The 27,449-nt window shown below is 44.3% G+C and overlaps 1 protein-coding gene and 1 long non-coding RNA gene across 15 annotated transcripts in view; one reads left to right on the top strand and one right to left on the bottom strand.

Annotated features, from left to right (window-relative positions):
- STAU2 (staufen double-stranded RNA binding protein 2) overlaps positions 1–21,337 on the top strand; it is a 324,824-nt gene extending 303,487 nt beyond the window's left edge. For 12 of the 14 annotated variants that reach the window (XM_024929783.4, XM_063606822.1, XM_063606824.1 and 9 more), the window contains 2 exons: positions 19,009–19,097; positions 20,243–21,337. In XM_024929783.4, the coding sequence (XP_024785551.1) occupies positions 19,009–19,097; positions 20,243–20,336 (183 nt within the window). In that variant the 3' untranslated portion in view covers positions 20,337–21,337. Of the gene's footprint in view, positions 1–19,008; positions 19,098–20,242 lie in introns of those variants that run through there. The other 2 variants (XR_008626426.1, XR_008626424.2) reach the window with 1 other exon arrangement.
- On the bottom strand, positions 232–24,872 carry LOC130541758 (uncharacterized). Its single transcript, XR_008955862.2, has 3 exons — positions 21,469–24,872; positions 2,634–2,806; positions 232–1,948 (listed from the first exon to the last, which is right to left on the bottom strand). It is a non-coding gene; the product is annotated as an uncharacterized LOC130541758 (long non-coding RNA).
- Between the last annotated feature and the right edge of the window lie 2,577 nt (positions 24,873–27,449).

The following is a 27,449-nucleotide window of genomic DNA, read 5'->3' as shown; positions in this document are numbered from 1 at the left end:
TTAGTTCTGGGTTTCAATAAACGGGCGAAATAATCTGCTCCCTAATTGCCATAGAAAACTTCTGAGAATTAATGAAACTGTGTGTAAGAGGTGGCTATATATTCTTCCACATGGGTACTGTTTCTAACCACTCATTCATTCTTTCAGTCATTCAGCCAGTAAGTGTCTATGGAGGGTCTACAATTCTAGATGTTGAGTATTCAGCAATGAATAAAGCAGAAAATTTCTGCCTTCATGGAACTTACTTACTTTCTTTCTTTTGGCTCACTGCAGCCTCCACCTCCCAGGTTCAAGCGATTCTCCTGCCTCAGCCTCCCGAGTAGCTGAGATTACAGGTGCATGCCACCACACCCGGCAAATTTTTGTATTTTTAGTAGAGACAGGGTTTCACCACGTTGACCAGGCTGGTCTCAAACTCCTGACCTCAGGTGATCTGCCTGCCTCAGCCTCCCAAAGTGCTAGGATTACAGGTGTGAGCCACCACGCCTGGCCAGAACTTACTTGCTAATGGGAGACACAGATACTAAACAAGTAAATGGTTAAATATATAATAGAATTTTAGACAGCAATAAAATTTTAATGAAATCTTGCCAAAAGTGAGGCAGTGTGAGGAGCTATGAGAATATAAGGGTAGGAGTGGGGTGGTTCAACTCCTTTAGATCCAGGGGTCACAAGGAGGGGACACTGGAGAAGAGACCTGGATGAAGCGAGTGAGCCATGTGAACTGGGAGGGGTGTCTCCTGTCTAAGGAAAAGCACAGGAAAGTCCTTGAGACAGGAGTGAATTCAGGGAGTTCTAAGAAGAGCCAAGAGGCTGATGTGCTGGAGATCCGGGGGCTGGGAGCATGTGGTAGGCGATGATCCGTGGGCTGGGAGCACGAGGTAGGTAATGAGCCTGGAGCTGTAAATGGGGCAGGATCATGTAGGGCTTTGGGGCTGTAGTCAGGAGTCTGGGTTTTGTTCTAAGAGAAATGAGAAGCCCCTGGAGGATTTGAATAGGGTGGTGACCAGTTCTTATTTACATTTCAAAAAAATCACTCTGGATATATGCAAAGGGTTGGCTTTGGGTGAGCAGGGATGCACACAGGGGTGCAAGTTAGGAAGGTACAGCTTGTGTCTCTGGGAGAGACTGACAGTGGCTTGGGCTAGAACCATAGCAGAGCATGTGGTGAGAAGTAGCCTCCGAGTACATTTCAAAAAAGAACCAACAGAATTTGCTAATGGGTTTGATGTGGGAGATGAGAGAGAATGAAAGCAAGTGAGGCTGATTGCTAGGGTTTTTGCCTGAGCAACTGGTGGAATGGGGACACCATTTTCTTAGGGAAGAGTGGTTTGGGGATGGTAATCAAGTTTCGTTTTGGGCAGGTTTGAAATGCTTATTAGACATCTAAGTGGAGAAATCCACTAGGCACTTCGACATGTGAATTCTAGGGCAGGAGGCCAGGCTAAAGATAGGGATTTGGAGCTATCAGTATTTCTAAGGGATTTAAGCCATCGGCCTCAGTGAAATCATCTAGGGAGAGAATTTTGATGGAGAAGATAAGAGGTCCAAGGATGGGCTTGAAAAGTCAGGAAGAAGTAAAAGCCAGCTGCACAGGAGACTAAGAGCTGAAGTAGGAGGAAAAGCAAGATGGCAGCGGTTTCCAGAAGCCAAGCAAAATCTAGTCTTCCCATATTAAGAAAAAAATGGAAGCGGCTGATTAACACCCTCTCAGGTCCTGCACCCTGAGCTTCGCTCTTAAGAGGCTCCAGGACATGGTCGGGCTCTTGATGTATCTTGAGCACTCAGGTGACACGTTCTCTCACTGGACTGAGGTGGGATGATATAGGTAGTTCAGAATTCAGCTCCAGAACCAGGCTGCCTGAGTCCAAATTCCAGATCTATCAGGAGCAAGCCATATGGCCTTGTACAAATGACTTCCTCTAGGTCTCCGTCTCCTCGTCTTTAACTGCGAGTGAGAGTCAAACCAACCTGTTGTGGTTACTGTGAAGATTAAGTGAGTTAGGAGATGGCAAGTCCTTAGAACAGAATGAATGCTTCATCAGCAGAAGATGCTTTCCTATTTACTAATTGAGATTTGTACTTGCTCAAGGTCATATGACCGGTAAGAGTTGGAGCTGCTCATTGAGCCCAAGTTTGTTCAGCTGCAAATCTCAGCCTCTTTCCCACCCCTGTCACTGCGGCCTCCACCTCCCGGGTTCAAGCAATTCTCCTGCCTCAGGCTCTTGAGTAGCTGGGATTACAGGCGTGCACCCCCATGTGAGGCTAATTTTTGTATTTTTCAGTAGAGATGGGGTTTCACCATGTTGGCCAGGCTGGTCTCGAACTACTCACCTCAAGTGATCTGCCTGCCTCGGCCTCCCAAAGTGCTGGGATTACAGGCATGAGCCACCATGCCCAGTCAAATCTTAGCCTCTTAACCAGCTTGCTGTCCTGCCTTCACACAGGATTCAGGGAGCTGGAGATAGTGCTTGACTTTTGCATGCAATGGGGGTGCTGGAGCAGCTCCTGCCAGCTCACGGTGCCAGCTGTGCACATGTCTTCCCAACTGCGCATCAGCCAGGGTGGAGGTGTTAACAGATGCTACACTTAGTGATTTTCTCCCCACGAAGAGTCAGTTGTTAAATATTTACCAACACAATGCTGTCCATGGAGAACCCCCTGGGAAGTCCAGACACATCCATCAGTTAATTCCCATGGTAGGATGGTTTTGCTGATGCAGTCTTCTAAACGGAGACGTTGAGGAACCAGGTATAGAGGCTTTCTCACATGACCAGTGGTGAAGCTCAGGTCCAAATGTGTCCTCCTAACAGCGGGAAGGAAGACAGCTTTTACCAGCAAATCAAGCTCCCCACACATTAGGTAGTTCTGAACGCCACCTCTCCGATAGCCCTTCTCACGTTGCAAATTTGCTGGTGCTGTTTACCTATGTGTCCTTGTCCCCGTTAGCGGGCCTAACCCTGAGTATCAGGGAGCCTGAAAGATGAGAGGCCTACACAGCCACCTGCCTCCCATCTGACATTTGGCCCAAGGTAGTAGGTGTCACCCAGTCTTAGCATCTAGCGTGCCCTCGCTGGACACAAGATTCCTTCCTGTTTTGAGCCCGAATCCGTTTGCCTGTAGCTTCCACTCCTTGGGCTTGGCCCAGCCTTCCCCAGAATAAGGCATTGCCCTTTACTACACCACAGCTTTGAAACTGCCTGGGACACTCACGGTGTCCTGGATTCCCACTCGCCCTGGTGGCTGCAGCCAATCTGAGTGGCTTTGTGCCCCAGCTCCCTGTGGCTCACCCCAAATGCTGCCTCTCTGGGACACCTCCATTTCCTCCAGGGCGACTTGAGCACCACCTCTTGGTGTCATTGCTGTATGTCCTTTCCTCACAGCTGTCTGGTTCCACTGCCGTCGCTGTCCTGCCTGTCTCCCTGCTGAGACGCATGCCATGGAAAGGTGATGACTGTCTGTTAGCGCCCAGCGTGGTGCCTGGTACTCCATGAGTGTTTGTTGAATGCATGGCCATACCCCAGTAGTGAGTCAGACAGGCCAGCCCCTTCCTTCAGAAATAATGACAGACTGAGACAAGTGCTATGAGGGAAATAAGCACAGTCCTGTGATTTGTTGGGGGGCATACTCTAGACAGAGTGGTCAGTGGAGGCCTCCCTGGAGCTGAGACCTGGAGCTGATGAGCAGCCAGTGGAGAAGGGATGGCCGGAAGGACCAGCCAGCGGGAATCCCTGAGGCAGGAGGGAGCTTGTCCCAGCAGAGGGACAGAAAGGAGCCCAGCACAGAGCGGAGGAGTAACGGGGGCGTGGTGCGTGATTGCCTTCCAAGGGCAGGGGAGGCTGCTGAAGGGTGTAGGTGGGAGGCGGCCTGATCCTGCTGCGAAGAGGCCACTGCAGCAGGAGGGCGAGCTCTTCTCTTCTTGCCTGACTGGCCCGTGACGAGTGGGCAGAGGCAACCGAAGGTCCCCTGGCACCTGGGCCGCTCTTCTCAGGCCCAGCCTCCCCTCCCCATGCATCTCAGCCAGACCCTTACCTTTCCCTGGGCCCAACACCAACCTTACACCTCAGTGTGACTTTCAGTCCCCCTTAAAAAGATGTATATTCATTTTTCCATGGCTGTGGTGACAAATTGCCACAAACGTGGTGGTTTAAACCAACAGCAATGTGTGATCTTGCAGTTCTATAGGTCAGAAGTCTCCCATGGACTCGCTGGAGCTATTGAGGTGCCCCCAGGGCTGAGTTCCTTTCTGGAGGCTCTGGGGAGAAGCCGTTTCCTTGCCTTTCCAGATTCTAGTGGCCACTGCATTCCTGGGTTCATGGCCTCTTCCTCCAAGTACAGAGCCAGTAATGACCCATCCCTCACACCCTTCTCCGATCATCATGTCTCTATCTCTGTCCTCAGCTGGGAAAGGTTCTTTAATTTTAAGCACTTGTGTGATTAGATTGGGCCCACCTGTATAATCCTGGCTACTTGTCCCATCTCTAGGTCCTTAACCTGATGATATCTGAAAAGTTGCCTTGCCAGGTAAAGTAACATACCACAGGTGACATGGATTAGGACATGGGCATCTTTGGGGGCCCTTATCCTGCCCACAACAGAACTCCTAGATCTTAAAGGATCAATCAATCAAATACAGTGTGTGAGCTGTCAGGATGTAGATTCAAAAACTGACTTTAAAGGACATTGTTGAGACTATCAAGGAAATGTTCACATAGGAATTTAGATGATATAAAGGATTTAGAGTTAATATTGTTAGGTGTGTTAATGGCATGTATCTTTACCTGATATTTGATTTGGAATATTACAGGAAAAACATGGAGTGAGACACCTGAAACAAGATTGGCAAAATAGACCAGGCACGGTGCCTGACACCCGTAATCCCAGCACTTTGGGAGGTCGAGGCGGGCAGATCACCTGAGGTCAGGAGTTTGAGACCAGCCCGGCCAACATGGTGAAAACCCGTCTCTACTGAAAATACAAAAATCAGCTGGGTGTGGTGGTGCATGCCTGTAATCTCAGTTACTTGGGAGGCTGAGGAGGGAGAATTGCTTGAACCCAGGAGGTGGAGGTTGCAGTGAGCCGAGATCGCGCCACTGCACTCCAGCCTGGGTGACAGAGTAAGACTCTGTCTCAAAATAAATAAATAAATAAATAAATAATTGGCAAAATACTGATAATTCATCTGGGTGATGGATGAGGGAGCTTCAGTGTATTATTATCCTTTGTACTTTTGCAAAGGTTTAGAACTTTTATTTTTAAAAGTTGAAAAATATAAATAGATAAATATACGTGTAAAATCAGGTGTAAGAGGAGGTTAAGGAGAGAAATTTGGGATGGAGCAAAGGTCTGTTCTAGCTCCGTCTTTGCTGTCCTCCCACCACTAGGATGGCCACCAAATGTCCCAAGGAAAACGTCAGGCTCACTGCATCCCTTACCCACTGAGAGAACCTGCCTTTACCATCTTTTATGCTGGGGCCTCTATTTCAATAAAACCAATATTCAGAATTAAACAGAACTTCAAAGGTTATCTTGTTTGACCATCACCCCCTCTCCCCAGCCCTCCCACATGCAATCCAGGAATATGCTAAGTGCAGCAAAAATAATGAAATAACCGTAATGTAAGGTTTTATCAATTGCTTACTCAAACCAAAATGAAATTCCTAAGTAGAGCTGTCTGTGCCCATGTTCAGCAGGAATGCTTCACATTTTTGTTGGAGTCGAATATCAAAGGACCAAGAAATCTCAAACAGACCTTCCAAGTGGTGAGGGGTGAGGGGTGGAGGCAGAACTCAGCCATGATTGCCCTACAGACCCAGGCTCCTCTCGGGCGAGAGGTGCTTCCCTCAGGTCCCTCTGGTTCAGGATGTGCCACCACCAAGGTCTTAGGCAAAACCCCAATTGTGGAGTCCTCCCAGATAAGGTTTCCCAGGCATCTCCTTTGCAGACCCCAGACTGGCCTGAAGAGGGCAAAACACTTGTTTCAGACCTCGAAGATGACAGAAGATTGAGATCTCAGATGACTGACATCTCAAAAAGACAGTAACTATTATCCATATTCCTTGGAGGTAAATTATGGGGCAGGAACATTTCTCTTGGACAAGATAGATACAACCCAGTCCTGCTTCCTAGGACTTTTTATCCCTTTGCATTTTGGCCGCAGAGCCCAAGGGTGGGGTTGAGGGGTGTGTTAGAGGCGGAGAGAAATATGGAGTGCTACCTGCTGAGAGGAAAGCCAACCAGGGCAAGATGCTGGCTCTGAGAACAGACAGAACAGAATAAGACCCCTGTCTGCGAGCACCTGTCTTCCTGGGGGAACTTCAGATGGAAGTGGATGGGTCATCAACTGAGGAATATTTTTTGAGGACGTTCTGTGGACACACTGTGAAGATTTCAAAGAGGGAAGGGGCCCCACCAGCCAAGGGTTTACCAGCTACCTGGGAGACAAGATGTAAACATATCAAAGGTGACTCACAGTTTAGAGAGGCAAATGGCAGGCACTGTTAGGAACCCAGAGGGAGGCAGGTGGGAAATTAGGGACATCCACCTGGAGAAGCAGAAAAGACTGCAGGGGCGAAGGTGTGGAGACAGTGGGCAGACCAACCTCAGCAGGGCAGAAGGTCCAGGGGGGCATCTCCATACCAGCTGGCCAGGGAGCGTGTGGATAACGCTGACATCTGCCAGGTGTTCCTGAGGCTAGGGACTGGTCTGCTGGGTTGGGGTTCACACTCTGGGAAATGGACTGGCACTCAATGAGGTTGTGAGGTAGAATGGGGCCAGCCAATGGGGGCCTTGAATGCTGGGGCAAAGATATGGAATGTGATTCTAGGGGCGGGAGTTACTAATGGCTTTTGATTGAGAGAGTGGCTTAATGATAGGGTTCTCTTAGGAAGACAAGTGAGAGAGCAATGGGCTGAAGGAATGAAGAAAAATACAAAGGAAATTGAACTTAAATTAATATGGAGTGAGAAAGGGAGTGTAAAGAATTTCATGACTGGATGTTGGACTCAAGAGAGAGCAAAAGAGAGAAAGATGTGTAATGAAAGCCCTCATTTATTAAACACCACTATGGTCAAGGCATTCACCTCTCAGATAATCCGGCGCATTCACGTAGCCTTCAGCTTACAAATGATGAAAAAGAGGCTCAGAGAGATAAAATGACTTGCATAAGGACACACAGCTGGTCTGCAGTAGAGCTGGAGTTTTAATCCAAGTCTAACAGACTCCACATGCCAAGCCCTCTCCCTTCCTTGTTCAGGTGACAGGGAGAGTGTATTCATTTTCTCTTGCTACCTTAACGAATTGCCACAGACCTAGTGGCTTAAAACAACACAAATGTGTGATCTTGGAATTCTGTAGGCCAGAAGTCAGACAGGTGTCTCACTGGGCTAAAATCAGGAGTCAGCACTGCCTTTTTGGAGGCTCTAGGGGAGAATCCACCTCCTTTCCTTTTTCAGCGTCTAGAGGCCACTCACATTCCTTGTGTTGAGTCAAGGAATGTGAGTGGCCTCTAGAAGCTGAAAGCCCCCTTCCTCCATCTTCAAAACCAGCAACATTGCCTTTCTTGGGCCCTTCGTCCCTAGCCACATCTTTCTCTCTGACCACAGCCAGGAAATGTTCTCTGACTTTAAGCACTTGTGTCATTGCAGCGGACCCCGGGAGAACCCAAGGCTAACCTTCCCACGTCACCATTCATACCTTCATCTCATGCACAGAGTCCCTTTTGCCATGGGAAGTAATGTGTTCACAGGCTCTGAGGATTAGGACGTGGGCATCTGGGGGGCTACGATTCTGCCCGCCACACAGAGTGAGCCTGCCGTGTGGACTCGTGCCTCAGCAGCAGGTGGATGTGCCCGCAGCTCTGTTTCAGTAAGCCCCGTGACAAAGGGGACTTTGTGTTGAATCAAAAATAATTAAATAGGCCAGGCACGGTGGCTCACGCCTGTAATCCCAACACTTTGGGCGGCTGGGGCAGATGGATCGCTTGAGAGCCCAGGAGTTCGAGACCAGCCTGGCCAACATGGCGAAACCATGTCTCTGTTAAAAACACAAAAATTTCTCAGGCATAGTGATTCACGCCTCTAATCCCAGCTACTCGGGAGGCTGAGGCACAAGAATCGCTTGAACCCGGGAAGCGCAGATTGCAGTGAGCTGATATTGTGCCACTGCACTCTAGCCTGGGCAACAGAGCCAGACTCTGTCAAAAAAAAAAAAAAAAAGGCCGGGCATGATGGCTCACACCTTTAATCCCAGCGCTTTGGGAGGCCGAGGTGGGCGGATCATGAGGTCAGGAGATCGAGACCATCCTGGCCAACATGATGAAACCCCATCTCTACTAAAAATACAAAAAATTACCTGGGTGTCGTGGCGGGCGCCTGTAGTCCCAGCTACTTGGGAGGCTGAGGCAGGAGAATCGCTTGAACCCGGGAGGCAGAGGTTCCAGTGAGCCGAGATTGCACCATTGCACTCCAGCCTGGCAACAGAGCAAGACTCCATCTCAATAAATAAATAAATAAATGACAAAACCCAGGAATTTGAAAAGGAATAATATTAGGAAAACAGCCTGGTCAGAGGAAGGCCTAGTAGCGAGGACTCTGCACTCAACATTTGTTCTAAGCACAGAACACATTCTGTGCAGTTACTCCTGCTGTCAGTTCCACTCTGCGTTGTTGTCAAGGCTAGCAGCTACACCATCATCCTTCTAAGAGCTTGACTGCAGAAATAAAGGCAGTGGCTAGGTCTGTGATTTAAGTGCTCGATTTTAAATGAATTCCCCAAATTCTAGAGTGAAAACACCTGTTCTTCATCTTAGGCAACTGTCTAAAATCTATGTGTCTCTCCGACCACCTACTCCTCTATTTTTTTTATGAGTAACCACCACCTTAGCAGGCAGATGCTCCTTTGTTCTGAGGGTAAGCCGTTTTAGAAAGTACCAATTTTATGGAAATTACCTGAACTGATAGGATCGTGGAAGCATGAATAAAAGTGCAGGCTATAATGAAATTATTAGAAAACAGGGCAGCAAGTGGGTTAACTCAAGCTCAATATAATCCTTTTTTTATTTAAAAAAAGTCATATCATTGATTCATCTGAAATGTAACAGACGGAAGAGCCTATCGTAAAGTTTTAAGTTTAGAAATATACAAATGTCTTCTTGGTTTCTCTTATTTTATATAAAAAGAGACACGGTATTTAATTACAGACCTTTCAAAGAAAGAAAAGGATAACTTAGAAATACTAATATTGACATACTTTGGACAATAAACTTTCAAGCTTATTGAAGAACCTTCTGGTTTTTCAGTTATTTTTATGATTTAATATAGATTCAGTATCAGAGATTGCTGGGATGAGAAATTAGGAGAATACTCAACTGCAGATGAAGACATTTACATTCGAAACCTCTCATTTCCTTGTGAAAGGAGACGGATTTAATTAACTGCATATATGACTACTGTGTGCATTTTGAGGTGAATCTAGCAGTTAGATCAGCTCCCAGGAGGAGTTCAACATGAACAAGCTTTTCAGGGAGAAAAGGCAAAACAAACCAAACTTTGAACACTTAAAAAATGAAGGCCACATTTAGACATATTTTGTTACCATCGACTTTAATGGGAACTACTTGTCTATTTCTGGGAACCAGAATATGACGTCAGTGGGGAAAGACTGAAATGGAAAAAGACAAAATAAAAAGATCCATTGGACATCAATACTCAAAGACTCCACAAAGAACTACGTGTCACAAGGGGATAAGTTAACACCCACATTTTGCTAATGAAGACTGCCGTTATCTCTCAGAGAATGGCCGAATGCTGCTACATTGTCGTTACAAACTGTTTAGTCCTGAAGAAAGAAGCAGGGCTGGTTTCAACACTATTTGCAAATTGCTAATTGACAAGAGGAAAGTTAGAAATTACAGACATGACTGGACTCACCTCCATTCTGTGAGCACACACACACACACAGGCGTGCGCGCGCAAACCAAGGCCAAGAAATAGGCATGAAAAGTATCTTATTGGCATCATGTTTCTCCATTGCTATAACTACGTACAAAACAAGCGATACATGAAATGGTAGCGACATCTGTTCTAAAACCTGTGGGGCTTTACTCACAAAACAGTTGTAAAATCTTTGGGGGACAAAAATATTTCTTGTATCTATGCAGATGCTTTCCTCTAAGGGACAGACACACACACAGATACGCACACACAGTCACATGCAAATGAATATGTGTTGACCTGAAAAGACAGGAATAAGGAAAGGAAATGTCATCCACTTTTCTAAAATGCTTCTTTAATTTTTCTCCTTCAAAGGAAGCTACAGTTATTGCTTTAGATGTACCTTTTATTTCTTTTTTTAAAATCCTGGAACATATTAATCGTCATAAAGCTGAGTTTAAGATTCCAGTTAGTAGGCTGTGGTAACATACAAGTAGATGCTAAATGTGTTTGTTTTGATTTGCTAGGAAAACATCTTCTGAGCTGGGAAATGAAATCATTTAGTTGTCCATTTGTTTATGGCCAAAGACTTATGGAGCGTTCTGGATGCTTATGTTAGTGTATCTTTGAAATTCTCTAATCTGCGGCGTGTGGGAAGTTACACAGCTTGGATTTAAGCATCATTCAGGATGTTCCTCATTAAGGAACCCAGATTTGCCTTCTTCCCACAACTCCCCAAGATTAGTTTACACTTACTACACAGCAAATTGTCCATGTTGAAAGTGAACTGCAGATGGTAGGATTTAAACACCTTGTTATCAATTTACCCTCTCAGTAAATATAAAGTTTAGAGCTTGCTTCTTAATCAGGCTTCAAGTATGTCTTCCAAAATGAAGGTTATTTGCGTCTTCTCTCATTCCAAAGTGTCTTTTAATATTATGTAGCATATTTATAATGTTTTGAATTTTTAAAGCAACTGGCCTGTAGCAAGTTAACAATTTATTCTGTTAGAGTAGTTTAAACATGAGGATATTGTTGATTTTACCATCTTCTGAACAGGTTTGGAGGTATTTAGTAAAACATTTTTGTGGACTGTTAAATTTCAGTGTTTGTTCACAAAGCCACTGCATTATATGTTCTTTGAAATCATCAATCTGATAGCAAAAGCTCATTCTGCTTGCCAACTTCAGTATATACTTGGTTCTTGCTAAAGGTAGTGTGGCTCTTACAGGTATTGGCATGATCCTGTAGAAAGAGAAGCAAACTCATCTCTTTCCATAGCGTTCTTTAATCTGTAAAGTGTTGTTTCTGGGAAAATAGGGGGTGATGAAGTGTGAGAGGAGAGCCCTGATTCCTTGAGCTCATGGTGAGCAGGGAGGCAGCCGCTCTGAGGGTTCTGTCCGTACCTGTGAGAGGGGTACCTGGTCGGCAGGCCCTGCCCACTCTTGTTTTCCTGAACATGTTGAGCTTGTTGCTATCTGTACATCACAGTTAAACCCTTCACCCTTGATTTTTGTTCTCTTCACCTTTGCAATCCCAGTGCCTCTTCTCACTGCAGCATCCTACATGCCACAAGCCCAGCAAAACCCTGGGGCTTCTCCCTCCTGCTAGAAACCACAGGAAAGTAAGAAATGAAAAAGAATTTTCAGAGAAATGGAGGAGGGAACAAGATACTCAGAATGTGAAGAAATGGAGAATCCAGTAGTCTTGTCTCTGGCCACTGGGTAACAAAACCCAAGTGACATAATAATTAGTAATTTAGTTTTAGCCAAAATTGCAAGTGTTACGGAAGTGCTGAGCGAAGCCTCGGAAGTCAACCCAGGGCTGGGAGCGGACTGCCGACGGGACACTGTGTGCTCCCCACGAAACAATCAACCCCTTTTCTAGAAAATGGAGATAACTTTATGAGCTTACCTCAAGTAATTATTTGTGAGAAACAATAGAATGAGTGTGGAAGAGGTAATGAGTGATTTTGAATATTAATATTAAAAGAAACTCTGCTGAAATCAGGTATGTGGAATGTGAGCGGCTTTAAATTTGGAGGAAATAAGAGACATGAGCCACGCCTGTGATCCCAGCACTTTGAAAGGCCAAGGCGGGAGGGTTGCTTGAGCTTGGGAGTTTGAAGTTTGAGACCAGCCTGGTGACATAGCAGGACTTTGTCTCTACTAGAAATAAAAAAAAAAATTTAGCCAGGTATGGTGGTGCCTGCCTGTAGTCCCAGCTGCTTGAGAGGCTGAGGTGGGAGAATCACTCGAGCTTGGGAGGTCTAGGCTGCAGCGAGCCATGATCACACCACTGTACTCCAGCGTGAGCAACAGAGTGAGACTCTGTCTCAAAAGAAAAAAAAAAAAAAAAAGAGAGAGACCTGAGCAAGAATATAGATTGGTTTCAAATCTCTGCTCTGCCACTTATGAGCTGTGTGGCCTTAAGTAGGTTACTGAATTCTCTGAGCCTCTGTTTCCTTATGGGTAGGAACTATCTCACAAGGCTGTGATAACAACTCAGGTCATGGCAGGTAAAGGGCCAGTCCCATGACAATGGCGGAGTGATGCTCATCGAATGGTAGCTATTACTGTTTACATAGGTTAAGATAAATCGGTCACCACTGCCTCTTATAAATTGAAAAGAAATCCCTCTCATACTTATAAGCTATTGTATTCAGGGTTATCAGTGAGATGTGGGTTGAATTATCTGATCAGGTAGATAAGGGACTGCCCCTTGGAAGCCTTTAAGCACACCTGTGGAGGAGAGCAGCCACGCAAGAATTCTGAAAATCCATTCGTGGCATCAAGTGAGAGAGCACGCCGCCATTCCAGACTCTAGGACATTCTTGGAGGGATGACGATCATTTTGACAGTGCACGGGGGACCTGCCTGGCATGTTGATAAAATCATCCAGGAGATTTTGCAAGAGCTAAAACGCTGAAGCTGCTCCCTGAGACCTGGCCTTCGTCTCATATATGCAGTTCTCTTCAGATGGAAGACAGCAGGTGCCATGGGTCCTGGACTGGGTAAAGCAGGTCATTTGGTTCTGGTGTTCAGGCCACACTAAGAACCAAGTATTCCCAGTGTACCTAGTGAAAACAGGCTACAAGTAGCCTAAAAACGATTTTTTAAAGATTTTTAAAAATTGTTTTTAGTTGTTGTTTTGCCCTTGCTAGGAATAAAACAGGACCGAGAAGCCCTAGAGCTCGTAGGAACCCCATTCAGCAGTATCACATTGCACAGTTCCATTTCCTGGCTCTCAGTAGCCCTCTGTGATGGTGCTTTTGGGATCCAGCACTGTCACATCTGGGTATTTACCTAAAAAGTTTGAAATTTGTGTGTCAAGAGATATCTGCACCCTCATGTTTATTGCAACAGTATTCACAATAGCAAAGATGCGGGATCAACCTAAATGTCCATTAATGGATGAATGGAAAAAGATAATGTGGTATATAGACACAATGGAATATGTTCAGCTTTTAAAAAGGAAGAAATTATGTCATTTGCAACAACATGGATAGAATTGGAGAACATTATGCTAAGTGAAATATGCCAAACATAGACAAATCCCACATGTTCTCATTTGTATGTGAGATATAAAACAATTGAACTCCCAGAAGCAGAGAGTACAGTGGTGGGTACAGAGGCTGGGGGTAGGTGGAATGGGAAAATGATAGTCAAAGGGTACAAAGTCTCAGTCAGGTAAAAAGGATAAGTTTGATTTTTTTGGACATCTACTGCACAGTGTGGTGAATATAGCTAACAGTTGAGTACTGCACATTTTGATATTGCTCTGAGAGTATATTTCAGGTGTTGTCATCACAGAAAATGTTAAATAATTTATCATTATGTTACAAAAAATAATAAAATTTCAAATGTAATTGTCCACTTTGGAAGAAATTCATAAATTTCAGAATTTATGCCAATAATTCACATTTTAATGGCTCAGAAGAAAAATAACTGGTCTTTTGTTAAAACTGTTGAATATACAAAGAACTTGAAGTTCATGAGCCCACTCCGTGAAAATGGGAATATCTGGAAAAAGGTCTGGCATGGATTGGTCCTTGGAGCCTACAAGTGAGTGAGCCTGGCCTTTAGCGCCCCACGCGCATGTGTGAGGTGGGACAGTGGGCCCCGGTTGATGGACACAGGCTGTGGGCACGTGCACTGCCCTCAGCATAGCCTCCTTAGCACTTCAGGACTTAAAAGGACCTCAGAGTCACTGAATCAAAGCTCCCTGAGAGTCAAATTCCTCTGTGAATTCCTTTCTTGCAGGGAGGGTGGGGAGAACTGTCCAAACCTCAGTCTTTTGAGGGTGAGTTTAATTTTTGAAAACAGCAAAACTTCAGACAAAGCCAAGTCTAGTGAAGAAGGTCAACAACCAGGATGAACACATTAAAATAAGGTGGGGCCAAAAGATGACAAAACTGGTTTGCTTCTCTGACCCACAAAATGGTTCTGAGAGGTAATTCCAGAAGCACCTAGAGTAACACCCTCCTCCCACTGCTGCTGCAGGCACAACCTCTCCAAGGGTGGATAGAGAGCTCATATTAACATCTTTAAGGCTGGGCACAGTGGCTCACGCATGTAATCCTAGCACTTTGGGAGGCTGAGGCAAGCGGGTCACCTGAGGTCGGGAGTTCGAGACCAGCCTGACCAACATGGAGAAACCCCGTCTCTACTAAAAACACAAAAGTAATCTGGCGTGGTGGTGCATGCCTGTAATCCCAGCTACTCGGGAGGCTGAGGCAGGAGAATCGCTTGAACCCGGGAGGCAGAGGTTGTGGTGGGCCGAGATCACGCCATTGCACTCCAGCCTGGGCAACAAGAGCAAAACTCTGTCTCAAAAAAAAAAAAAAAATCTTTAAAAATGGACATCATCTTTGGCTCAGAAATGCAATTTTAGGAATTTATCATAAGGAAAGTATTGAGATGATGCATAAAGATTGAACCAATAGGAAATTTGGTGCAGTGTTGGTATCACACGGGATATCGATAGGATACTGTGCAGTCATGAGAAATGATGCTACCGAAATGTTTCTGTTGATACTGCACACATTCAATGAAAAGAGCACACAACAGATGAACGGACAAAAAACCATGGTATATGTATACAATGGAATACTACTCGGCCATAAAAAAAGAATGAAATCCTGTCATTTATGGCCATGTGGATGAAACTGGGTGAATGTGAAGTGAAATGAGCAGGGCACAGAAAGTTAAACACCACTTGTTCTTGCTCATGTGTGGAAGCTAAAAAGGTTGATCTTATAGAAGTAAAAAGTAGAACAGAGGATATTAGAGGTTGGGAAGGGTAGGGGGAAGAGAGGGATAGGGAGAAATTTATTAAAGGATACAAAATTATAGCTAGATATGAGGAATAAGTTCTATTGCTCTATACCACTGTAGAAAGACTATAGTTAACAGCAATATGTTCTATAGTTTCAAGCAGCTAGAAGGAGAATATTGTATGAACCCAACAAAAAGAAATGATAAATGTTTGAGATGATGGATGTACTAATTACCTTGATCTGATCACTATGCATTATGTGTATTGCAACATTGTTACCTACCCCATGAATGTGTACAATTATTATTTATCAATGAAAAAAAAAAAAGCAGGTTACCTACAGTGTTAAGACATGATCCAGGCTACAGTTTGTAGACATGGGGAGAGGATACAAAGTGATATGGAGGCTGGGGGCAGAGGCGCATGCCTGTAATCCCAATACTTTGGGAGGCTGAGGCGGGTGGATCACTTGAGGCTAGGAGTTCAAGACCAGCCTGGCCAACATAGTGCAACCCTGTCTCTACTAAAAGTACAAACATTAGCTGGGTGTGGTGGCTCATGCCTGTAATCCCAACTACTCAGGAGGCTGAGGTGCAAGAATTGCTTGAACCCAGGAAGTGGAGGTTGCAGTGAGTCAAGATCACACCACTGCACTCCAGCCTGGGTGACAGAGTAAGACTCCATCTCAAAAAAAAGAGAGAGAAAAAACAAGTGATATGGAAAGACATGCGCCAAGTTGTGAATGGTGAGCAGGATTGTGGATACATTTTACATTCTTTTTGCTTGTCTATATATTCTGACTTTTCTGTAACAAAAAACTATTTTTATAACAAAAAATAATACAGGGAGAGAGAGAGAAGAGAGAGAGAGAGAGAGAGAGAGATTTTGCTATCCTTAAAGAGAAGCTATGAGGTCCCTGTACAGTTTGCTGGAGCTGCTGTAGTAAAGTACTACCAACTGAGTGGCTTCATCAACAGGAGTGTATTGTCTCACAGTTCTGGAGGCTAGAAGTTCAAGATCAAGGTGCTGGCAGGGCTGGTTCCTTCTGAAGGCTGTGAGGGAGAATCTGTCCCAGGCCCCTCTCCTCACTTCGAGTGCTTTGCTGGCAATCTTTCGTGTTCCTTGGCTGCTGCGGCATCACTCCAGCCCCTGCCACCATCTTCACGTGGCGTTCTCCCTGTGTGGGTCTGTGTTCCAGTTTCCTCTTTTTATAAGGATACCAGTTATATTGGATCAGGTACCTACCCTACTCCAGTATGACCGCATCTTAACTAATTACATCTGTACTAATCCTATTTTTAAATAAGGCCACATTCTATAAGGCCCCATTCTGAGATACTGGGGGTTAGGACTTCAACATATGAATTTGGGGGAAGAGCACAATTCGACCTATAACAGTATCCAGGGAGATGGCCACACAGCTCCCACCCCACTGAAGTTAGCGCCTACCTCCCACCAAAACCCACCTGGCTGTTGTCCAGCATGAGCATGGGCCAGGATCAGGAGCTATGGGGTGGCATCACTGACCTTCTCCCTGCAGCACTCCAGGTCCAAAGAGATTATGATGATAACTGAGACTTGAGCGCCACATCCTCCCTGCTTCGGGATGCCCGGGCCAGGGCTGCAGATCTGCGTGGGCACTCACATCAGCACCTCTGATCTAGGAAGCCTGGTTTAAAGATTTGAAAGGAAGGAGTAATCTAAAGAAAAAGAAAGGACACATGCCGACTTTTGCTTGGATATAGGATTTGTGATTTAAAAACAACAATAGAAAAACAAGAGAGAAGAAAGAAAAAAGTATTATGAATATTACACATTAAACTCCACATATGGATGTTTATAGCAGTTTTATTCATAGTTGCCAAAAACTGGAAACAATCAAGATGTCCTTCAATAAGTGAACGGACAAACTGTGGTGCATCCATGCGATGGGACATTATTCAGCAATAAAAAGGAGCTACGAAGCTCATTTATGAAAAGCCATATCATTCACAGAAAGAGGGGCTGGGTGCAGTGGCTCACACCTGTAATCCCAGCAGTTTGGGAGGCCAAGGTGGGTGGATCACCCGAGGTCAGGAGTTCGAGACCAGCCTGGCCAACATGGTGAAACCCCGTCTCTACTAAAAATACAAAAATTAGCTGGGTGTGGTGGTGCACGCCTGCAGTCCCAGCTACTTGGAGGGCTGAGGCAGTAGAATCGCTTGAACCCAGGAGGCAGAGGTTGCAGTGGGCCCAGATCGTGCCACTGCACTCCAGCCTGGGCGACAGAGTAAGACTCAGTCACACACACACAAAAAGACATAGAGGAGCTTCAAATATACATTGCTAAGTGAAAAAGCCAATCTGAAAAGGTGACATATTGTATGATCCCAACTGCTATATGGCAAAACTGTAGCGATGATAAAAAGATTGGTGGTTGCCAGGGGGCTGGTGGGGGTGGGGGGAGGTGAATAGGTGGGGCACAGAGGATTTGTAGGGCTGTGGAACTATTTTATATGATACTCTAATGGTGGATAAATGCCATTAGGCATTTGTTGAAACCCACAGAATGTACCACACAGAGTGAACCCTTATGTAAACCATGGACTTCAGTTAATGATAAGCTATCAATATTTGTTCATCAGCTATAACAAATGTACCATACCAATGCAAGATGTTAATGATTGGGGAAACTGTATTTAGGGGAGGGAAGAATATGGGAACTCTGTGTACTACCTGCCCAAGTTTTCTGTAAACCTCACAAGACTATTAACTAAAAAAGAATCACACCTCCAAAATATATTCTGAATAAAGAAACTTAAAGGAAATCATGCACTTAGTCAGCTACCCTAAAGGAGCTCTTGGCAGATAAAAGTTTGGGAAACCGCCAAGAGCTAGCTCGTTTTCAAAGGCAGCTGAGAAGACACAGATGCCCCAAGTGTGACCCAGCGGGATGCCCCAGGATGAAAACAGCCCTGCCTGCTCACGCCCATCTCAGACTCAGCAGAGCCCTTCCAATCTCACTCAGCAGTGTCGGGCTTGGGGGAGGGAAGGAAGACCCAAATTCTTACTCAAAGAAATAACAGTTTGGAACATGCACAAGAGTGTCAACAAGTTATGTAGATCTTATCAGCATGGCATTTTTGGTGCCTCCCAGCTATACAGCAAGGCTCCACCAGCCTGTTCACACCCTGCGGCTTCCCACGCACCCCGAGCCTATCAACACCTCGGGAGGCTCTGCCCGGCAGGCCTGCCTCCCCAGAGCATGACCAGCCCAAACTTTCTCTCTTTCCTCATCCTCTCAGGATCCCATCTTACCATCCATCCTCTCAGTCTGCATGAGGACCTACTGTCCATTCCTCTGCTGACATTCTGTACCTTGACTGGGGCTAAGTGTCTATCAGTTTGAACAATACCTTTATGCTCACTTTGGAAAGAATACTCAAGGTGGGAAATTTGGATGTCACACCTGAGAGAAGAGAATGTGTAGTTTCAGTAACGTGAGAAATTATGCAATGTCACCATGGAAGTATTTTAAGCTTATATGAGGTGTTGCCATGTTTGCAGATAAAACATCACAATTTTGCAAAACTGTGGAGAAGGGATAAGGCAGGAGACTTAAAGCCCTTCTAGTTCCGGTTATGTATATACACTGCTGCCTGATCATGCAGACTTTCTAGTGTACTTTTGTTAAACAATGCAAAAAAAAAATTATGTAGACTAATGAAAATGAGAGTCTTTCTATCTCAGCTTTCTTTCAGTTACTTGTTCATTACACTGAAGTCAGTGAATGGCTCTCTCTGTTTGTTTTCATTTTTAGGCAGCCTTAAGTGCCTTGAAACAATTTTCTGAACAAGGACTGGATCCAATCGATGGAGCAATGAATATCGAAAAAGGTTCTCTTGAAAAGTGAGTAAATCCCCTGTCAGTATTCTTACACCTTTAATTGTAACTGTACAAAAGATAAGACATAGATAATAATGTTTTAAAAAGTCAAGACAATAGTATCTACATCTTACACAATTATTAATAATACAATTAAATGTAAAGAAATGAAAACCAGTATATATGGCCATATACATCTCCTGTAATATTTCTGTGAAAGTTTTAACCTACTAATTGGTCATTGATTTTGCATTTCATTGCTTTGTTGGAAATATTTGTGCATTGTCCTGACTGTAGAGACTTGTAAAACTTACAAAACATTGTTTTTCACTTCATACTGTAGAGCATTGTCTGGCTAAGCCATTTTCAGAGGTAAAAGTTTTCACTCACAGTCCTGCTAAGTTGTGGGCAAAAAGCGGAGAGAAAAGAAAAGAAGTTGAGAGGAGGCGCCCCTCCCCTTGGCTGCATTTGGTTTTTTGTATTGTTTTCTATGAAACACCAGTACACATTGCCACAAAGTGTGGCTCCCAAGGGCTACAAAGGCAAAAATGCAGCTGTCATAATTATTTCTGAAATCCAGCTCATAGCTTTGTTTTAATGAGATGTGAACAGAAGGTCTCACCAAAGAGACTGAATTTGGGGTCTCTCCGGAGACTCAATTTATACTAAAAAAAAAAATGGAAAGGGGTTATATTTATATAGTAGAATTCAAACTCTTTCCAAGCAGTAATAATAGCAGGTAGGATCTCAGAACACATGCAGGAGATAACATTTTTAGGTTTAAAAGAAAATAAAAATAGTCAACCCAGGAAGTAAAAACCAGATACACTGATCTTATAGTTAAATGAGCATTCCAAAAAATTTTTAATAAGAAAAAACAGCATTTGGTTGTTAATATTTAGAAGGTGAGAGCGTGAGAAGAAAACATTTGGTAAACAGACATGGCATTTTAAGTTGTCTATAGATTGGCAACCATTTATAAGCTAATTTAATCAAAAACATTTCCACATGATCTCATCAGTAGACTATCTGAACATAAATATTGTTGTTTCACTTTAAAATGTCACTTTTGTGGTGACCTTTGAATCCTCTGTGCCATCTGCTAATAAACATGTCTGAAGATGTGCAACCCCAGGCCTTCAGCTCTTGTTAATGTATTAATCTTTCAGACAAGCCAAGCATCTGAGAGAGAAAGCGGACAATAACCAGGCACCCCCGGGCTCCATCGCTCAGGACTGCAAGAAATCAAACTCGGCCGTCTAGCAGCTCCCAGAACCCGCGGCTGCCACCGCATCCTTATAAACCTGTCAGCACGCATGAGGGTGTCTGTGTTCAGGGAAATGAATGACTAATACCATTATTTGAGTCTTATGTGAAGACAACACTATTCTAACACGAGAGATAATATACATGGTACTGTTTATTCAACTGGGGGAAAATAAAACTTTGAGCATTTCCCTTGGAACTCGAGATCAGATCATAACTCATTTGCCCAGAGGCAGCAGAAATCTGATCCTGCTACTGGAGCTTAAAATAACAAGTAAAGAAAAGTGTTAGAAACAAAGCTAAAATTTTAACATGATTAATAATAGAGAAGTTGGGTTTGGTTCTGTTGTTATGATTGTTTTGTCGTGGTGCTTGTGTTCAGTTATATTCTCTCTCTCTCATTTCAAATAATGCTTGACAATTCGAAAATGAACCAATGATGTGCTGTGGAATGTGATGGTTGTCTTCATATAGAGTCACATGGTTTCTCTTTTTATGCGGATATTTATAATCTTCATCCTATATCAGTAGGAATAACTATAAGGTGCACTACAAAAAGATGTATGCAAACAAACATGTTTTAAATCAGGTCAGATATCTGATGAAAAATACGAACTAATGTTAAGAGCAAGTAGTTTCAACATACTCCAGGAACTGAGAAACAAAACAAAGCAATTGTGGGTTTTGAGCTCCATATACTCTTAGCAAGTAAGGGGGCGTCTTGCCCCTATATATCATTTTCCCGGATTCCACTCCCTGTTGTGGGAATCGCGCCCACCCCCATCCGTGTGTTGTAGCCACTCACGGTTTGCATCAAGAGTGTTTTTTGTAACTGCCTCTGGACTTGGGACAGTGAGTAGGATAAAAAATAAATAATGTACATGACGGGGAAGGGAAAAACCTGTTGGAGTTGCTTCCAGCCAGCCACGCTCCGGGCCAGCATGTTGGAATCCAGCGTGGAGCAGATGCAGTAAAAATGTGGTTGGTTTCTGTGTGAAGCGCTGTTGTTGTTCTTTTGTTCTCTCACTCTCATCTTTTAAATATCACCTCCGTGAAACCCATCCGAAAGGCCACCACCCGGCCTAGTCACTCTGCCCAGCAGTGGGATTAGAGAATGGATAGGCTGTACCTGCGAAACTGCAGAGCCGCCTCCTGGGTGACTCGGGCCGGGTTCCTGGCCAACGTCATCGCATTGTTCAGGCTTTCTCCTTATTGATTTGCAAACGTTGTGCAATGAGAAAACACTATATGGTCTAACTGCTCGACCCAACATGACAATAGGAATATAATTATGTAAGATTTCACAAGCAAAACCACCACAAATCATGATCTGGCTGACTCACACGCGACTGGAGAATAAACAAACAGCAACATAAGGAAATAACTCTAGGGTTGTTTTTAATGATTCCCATGTGGGGAAGTCCGTCAGTATTGGGAGGGCTGGGTGCCCTTGGAGGAAATAGGTTATGTTACATAAAGCTGAGTCCTTGCGAAAAAAAGCAGCACATTTGTAAAGTTGGGGCTCACAAAGGTAAACTGGATGGAAACCCAGTCCTGCTGCCTGACACCAGGGCACAGAGGGCCCTAAATCATTCCCTTTGAAGGGCACAGGCCCTTCCTTCTGCTAGGCCTTCGCCACCTGAGGTTTAGACCCTCAAATGGGGCGAGGCACTGCTTCAGGCAGGATCATTGAAGTGGATCTTCAGTTTACCCAATGCAATAAACACAGGTTCCCTCCGGCAGCCTGCAGCAAACTACACCAAGGCTGTCAGGTCTATAGGAGAGCAATGAGCTCCGGGAACAAACCCAGCTAATCAGTTCTCACGACGCAAGTATCTGAAGGATTTAACTCTTGAGCTGTCTGACACAGCTTATCCTTAGATAAGTCACCCTTAGAGCCGATATATCCATGAATACAGCAATGGTGGTGGGGGCGAGGGAATGGAAATTTGCATAGGAGCTCAAGCTTAGTGATAGCTTATTTATTCAAATCCCATCCTCTCTACCTGCTCACAGAGTCCAGGAAGGCCTTCGGGTATTTTCTCCTGCACAGCAGCACTTCCTGGGAACCGCCTGGGTTTTCTTTGGGTTGAATTACCAATGCAGATGATGGGTGGCCTGCAGTTGTTGGCAGGGACCCGCTGCAACGCTCGGTTCCAAAGAGCAATGTTATATATCATTAGAGGGAAACCATTAAGTAGATTTATTGAAAGTATGTTTCTTCGGCACAAGGAGATCTTTTTGATGAAAAATGGAACTCATTATTCTCTAAAGGACACAGATTGACTTATCTCCTTTATCAATTACAGTGTCTGCTTTCAGCTTTTCTCAATCAAAGCACTGGGCTTTGTAGTCGCTTTCCAGAGCCGAGGCCAATGTGTTTTATGAAAAAGGTTTATTTTTACATTTTAATTGGAAATATAATATTGTACTTTGGAACTCTGACCATCCTTTCCAGGACAACTTGCCAGAGATCAATGGTGAGACACCACCCATCAGGCTGTGACAGACATCTCTCCCCTTTCCTGGGGTGACCCCTCTGATAAGCTGTCCTAGAATTCTTCTCCCCAGAAAACATGCTTAATAGTGATTCTTTTTGACAGCTTCAACCAATTTCCTGTACCATAAAATAAAAATAGCTTAATGAAAAACTTACCTTATTATACAGAGGTTTTCAGGACTCCTAGTGACTTTGGAAATGTGGCCCAGACCAACTGACTGGTACTTAAATCCTGCTGCAGGTGGGTTATCACTGTAATTGCCTAAAGTTTGTTTCGTACCTTTTAATTTCCAAAGGTTACCTCTTACCACTATGGCCAAGAATGATAGAGAATCTAACAGTTTTGTACACAGAGCTGACAAGCTGTTAATTGCATAGTCCTCTGTAAATTTATCTTTGAGCTGCCCATAGCCTGACCCACCATAATATAGGCACCAGATAAATGTAGAAATCATACATTGAATAAATGGACGAATGGATGATTTATCACTCAACACCCATTGAAGAAATACATGTCAAATCTCACTGTTTTTTTACATGACACAGAGGCAGGCACCCATGACAATGGTTTTGCTGTTGGTCAGATATTATATTTGCAATCCAAGGGGAACCGTGACATTTTTAAATCAAGAACATGGCAAGTCCAAAAAGCCCTCACTTCAAAGGACTTTGGACCCATGGAACCATCCTTCCCCCATGTTCCCATTTCTGTATTTATATTCCTTCCATCAGCTGGCAGATTTCATTCTAATCCCAGATACATTCCACTGTTTCCACAATCACATGTGCATATCTTCGTGAGGAGGGACTTTAATATCTGGGTCAAAACAGAGACTGCCTTAGACCTGATCAAACCCAACTGTCCATTTCTGGCAGACACTACCCAAGTTCCATCTCACCTTGCCAAGACTTGTTTAAAAGTTACCATGTTGAGGAAGCTTGCTTCTTATGTCCCAATTAAGAGCTTCCTTGACTGTATCCCCAGCACACTCTGATGTGTGCTGGGAATTCAGAAAATAAATAAACAAACAAAACAGCTTCGCTCTAAAGAAGTCACACTCTAGCAACTGGGAAAAACAGACAGATAAGGAGATGAGCCTGGATAATTGAGCCTTCTGTACTCAGAGTCACTCTGCTGTAGTAGTTGTTCACCTCCTTGGCTCTCTGGGTCGGTCACATTCATTCCCTCACTCACTCTACCATGCTTTGGGCACCATGCTATTTATTCTGGTGACACTGTCAAATAAGCCAGTTTTGCTTTTGTGGAACTTACACTTGAGTGGGGATCTCTCACTGCCACCCAGAGCCCAAACATCTGTGGACCCCCCCTCCCACATATACATATATTAGGTTTAAAGCCCTTTAAGCTCACAAACACTCAGAAGACCAATCAACCTAATTTATTCCTCACCATATCTCCTGACCCAGGAACAATGTCCACCTTAATTCAGTAAGTACTCAATAAATGTTTGTTGAATAGATGAATCACCCCAAAAACTCTACCTGATATATCTGCTCATCTAACCGCATCAATGTCGACCTGCATGCATGGACGGAGAAATCTGGCCTCCTGGGGCAAACCTTCTGCCTGGGGGAACGCTTCTAGTTCTAGTTCTGTTAGTGTGTAGCCTTGTTGATGTCATTTAGCATCTTCAAGTTTCAGCTTTTCAAGCAAAAATTGGAGATAAGAATATGCAGGACTATATCGACTATTTTTAAAAGTGCACAAGTTGTGAATGTAAATACAATACTTCAATCAAAGTGAATGAGTATTAGGGGAATAGTAATGGTCTTGGAGTCAAGTCTAGGGGCCTGGTTCGGACACAGACGTGACCTTGGCAAGGGATGTGGCCTTCCTGGGCCTCAGTTTCCACGTGTGTTAAATGATGGCCCCTAAAAGCACTGCATCTCTAGACCAATCTTCCTGTTAGTGATTCTGTTAGTACCTCTATAGTGATAGGCTTATATTTAAATTTTGTCTCTAATACATGTGATATTTAATCAAATACCTGGAAGGAAAATATCACTCTTATACCAATTAGGATTCTTTTGATTTGCAAGTGATAAAAACCGATTCAAACCAGCAAGGGGAAATTTATTATAAAGCCAGAGGGATGCTTCACAGAACCTACAGGCAAAAATGTAGAAAGGAACTGGGGCCAGGAAGTGGAAGGCTGTGGGGAAACCTGGAAGTTCTCTCTCAGTTCCGCATGCTCTCTCCCTCTCCCTCTCTATCTCTCTGTAAACTAGCCCTGCTTCTCAAGTACACACATCAGAGAACAGGGTTACCAATAGAACCCAAGTTTGCAGCCACCTGAAGAAACACCGAATGTCCCTCTTGATTTCATTCCCATTGTCTTAGGAAGGAGCCACTGACTGACCCATCTTGAACCAGGCATTCACTCCAGCCCACATTGCATAAATATGGCTGCCCCAAGCTTACCCTTATGGGGCACGGTGGAGTAATCATCAGAGAAGAGATAATCACTGTTTTGGGAGACAACCCAATAAATATCTGCCTCAGCCACTTCCCACAGTTTTCAGAGGGCAAAGCTTATTATAACCACGTGCTACTTCTTATTTTCAACATTAACAGTGAAGCTTAAATAACTGAGTTACTTCTCTCAAATGTCATAGATTGCTCTGAGGTTTGCCAAGTCTGTAGTATTTTGTTTGGTTTTGTTTAATTCTTTCAGTCTTTAGTTTCAAGGGTCTGATGAACCACATAACTATCCTGAATGAGTCATAAAATTACCTGGAATAAAAACCGAGATTTTTCCAGAGATCTCAAATTAGTATATTTTTAAAAAGCCTCATTTCCTCAGGCACACAGGGATAATGAGAAGCATAGGCAGTGGAGTGGTTGTTCATCCTCAGCGATGTCTACAGACCCAAAGACCAAAGGCCACTTCCCTGCTTTGTTAGCCTGAGTGGATTTTAACTATAAGGGACTTTCTGATTCTTACAACTGAGGTTGAGAGAGACAGAGGCAAACTTGATCTAATTCTCTTTCAAATTTTGCTCATAAGTTTTCAGAAGAGGCCAAAGAAGGGAGACTTGGTTATCTGAGGTGATGGAAGGAGGCAGATTGATAGAAAGAATCAGAAATTTGGATGGAAAACTGAAATGGATGAGGAAGCCAAGATGCACTGGAGCCAGGCGTGGTGGCTCAAGCCTGTAATCCCAGCAATTTGGGAGGCTGAGACAGACAGATCACCTGAGGTCAGGAGTCAAGTCCACCCTGACGTGGTGAAACCTCTTCTCTACTAAAAATACAAAAATTAGCCCAGCATGGTGGCTCATGCCTGTAATCCCAGCTACTCTAGAGGCTGGGGCAGGAGAATTGCTTGAACCTGGGAGGTAGAGGTTGCAGTGAACCGAGATCACACCATTGCACTCTAGCCTGGGCAACAAGAGTGAAACTCTGTCTCAAAAAAAAAAAAGCACTGGAGAAGAACGAGGAAAAAGGAAGCTCTGGAGAAGGCATCTGTGATGGGAGCAGACTAAGTGTTCCCTACAGGTAAGTCTTCAAATGCCTTCTCCTTAGCTCAGGAATGAGCAGTCAAAATCTTCCATTTCCTCTTGAGCCTGCCACAAAATCTCCTACATGGGTAGTAATTTTCCAGAGTGGTGTTTGGCCACTAGTCCTTCCATATTTTCTGAGTACAGGGGAGGGAACTAGATCCCACTTCACCAACTCAAGGTAATTAATAAACTTCCATCTTTGGCAAAGACCAGGCCTGGATATGAAGTCTGAGGAGAGAATCTAGCCAATGGGTCATCTCTGACATCAGGGAAAGTCAGCACCTTTAAATTTTTTTTTTTTTTGGTCTGGAACTGCAGTTGCTTTCACAGTCATCACAACATAATGTGCAACAGCTGTGTGCCTTCAGCTCCACTGCAGCTACTCCCTCTGTCATAGGAAGAGAAGAGACGACTAGCCTGGCTAGTCTGGCTAAGCATATCTTACCTTCTAGGTTCCAAACTTAACCAAATTCTAATCGATCAGTGAGCCAGCAAATATGGATTGAGTCTCCATCCTTGAGTTAGTCACTGTGAGGAACCAAATGAAGCCTGAAATAAGGTCTCTACCCTCAAAGGCTTCCGGTTCAACTGGGAGATGAAAGAGGAACCAGATATGGAGAGAAAATGCAAGAAGGTAGAAATAGATGCACTTCAATAGGAATTGATTTCAGCATCTCCTGCTTCTCATAAGCCTCATGGGGACACTTGGGCCAATCACCCGGGCTTTAATATAGAAAAGAGTGTCCAGGCCGGGCATGGTGACACATGCCTGTAATCCCAACACTTTGGGACAGCAAGGTGGGGATGATTGCTTGAGCCCAGGAGTTCAAGACCAGCCTGGGCCACATGGAGAAACCCCGTCTCTACAAAAAATACAAAAATTATCCAGGCATGGTGGTGCACACCTGTAGGCCCAGCTACTCGAGAGGCTAAGGTGGGAGGCCTGCTTGAGCCCAGGAGATGGAGGTTGCAGTGAGCTGAGATCGCACCTCTGCACTCCAGCTTCCATGACAGAGTGAGACCCTGTCTAAAATATAATAATAGAATGTCTACCCAGACTCCTGCTTTTTCTAATCTGTGACCTG

This window comes from Pan paniscus, chromosome 7 (genome assembly GCF_029289425.2).
Source record: "Pan paniscus chromosome 7, NHGRI_mPanPan1-v2.0_pri, whole genome shotgun sequence".
Classification (NCBI taxonomy): domain Eukaryota; kingdom Metazoa; phylum Chordata; class Mammalia; order Primates; family Hominidae; genus Pan; species Pan paniscus.
This window is presented reverse-complemented; position numbering and strand designations above follow the sequence as displayed.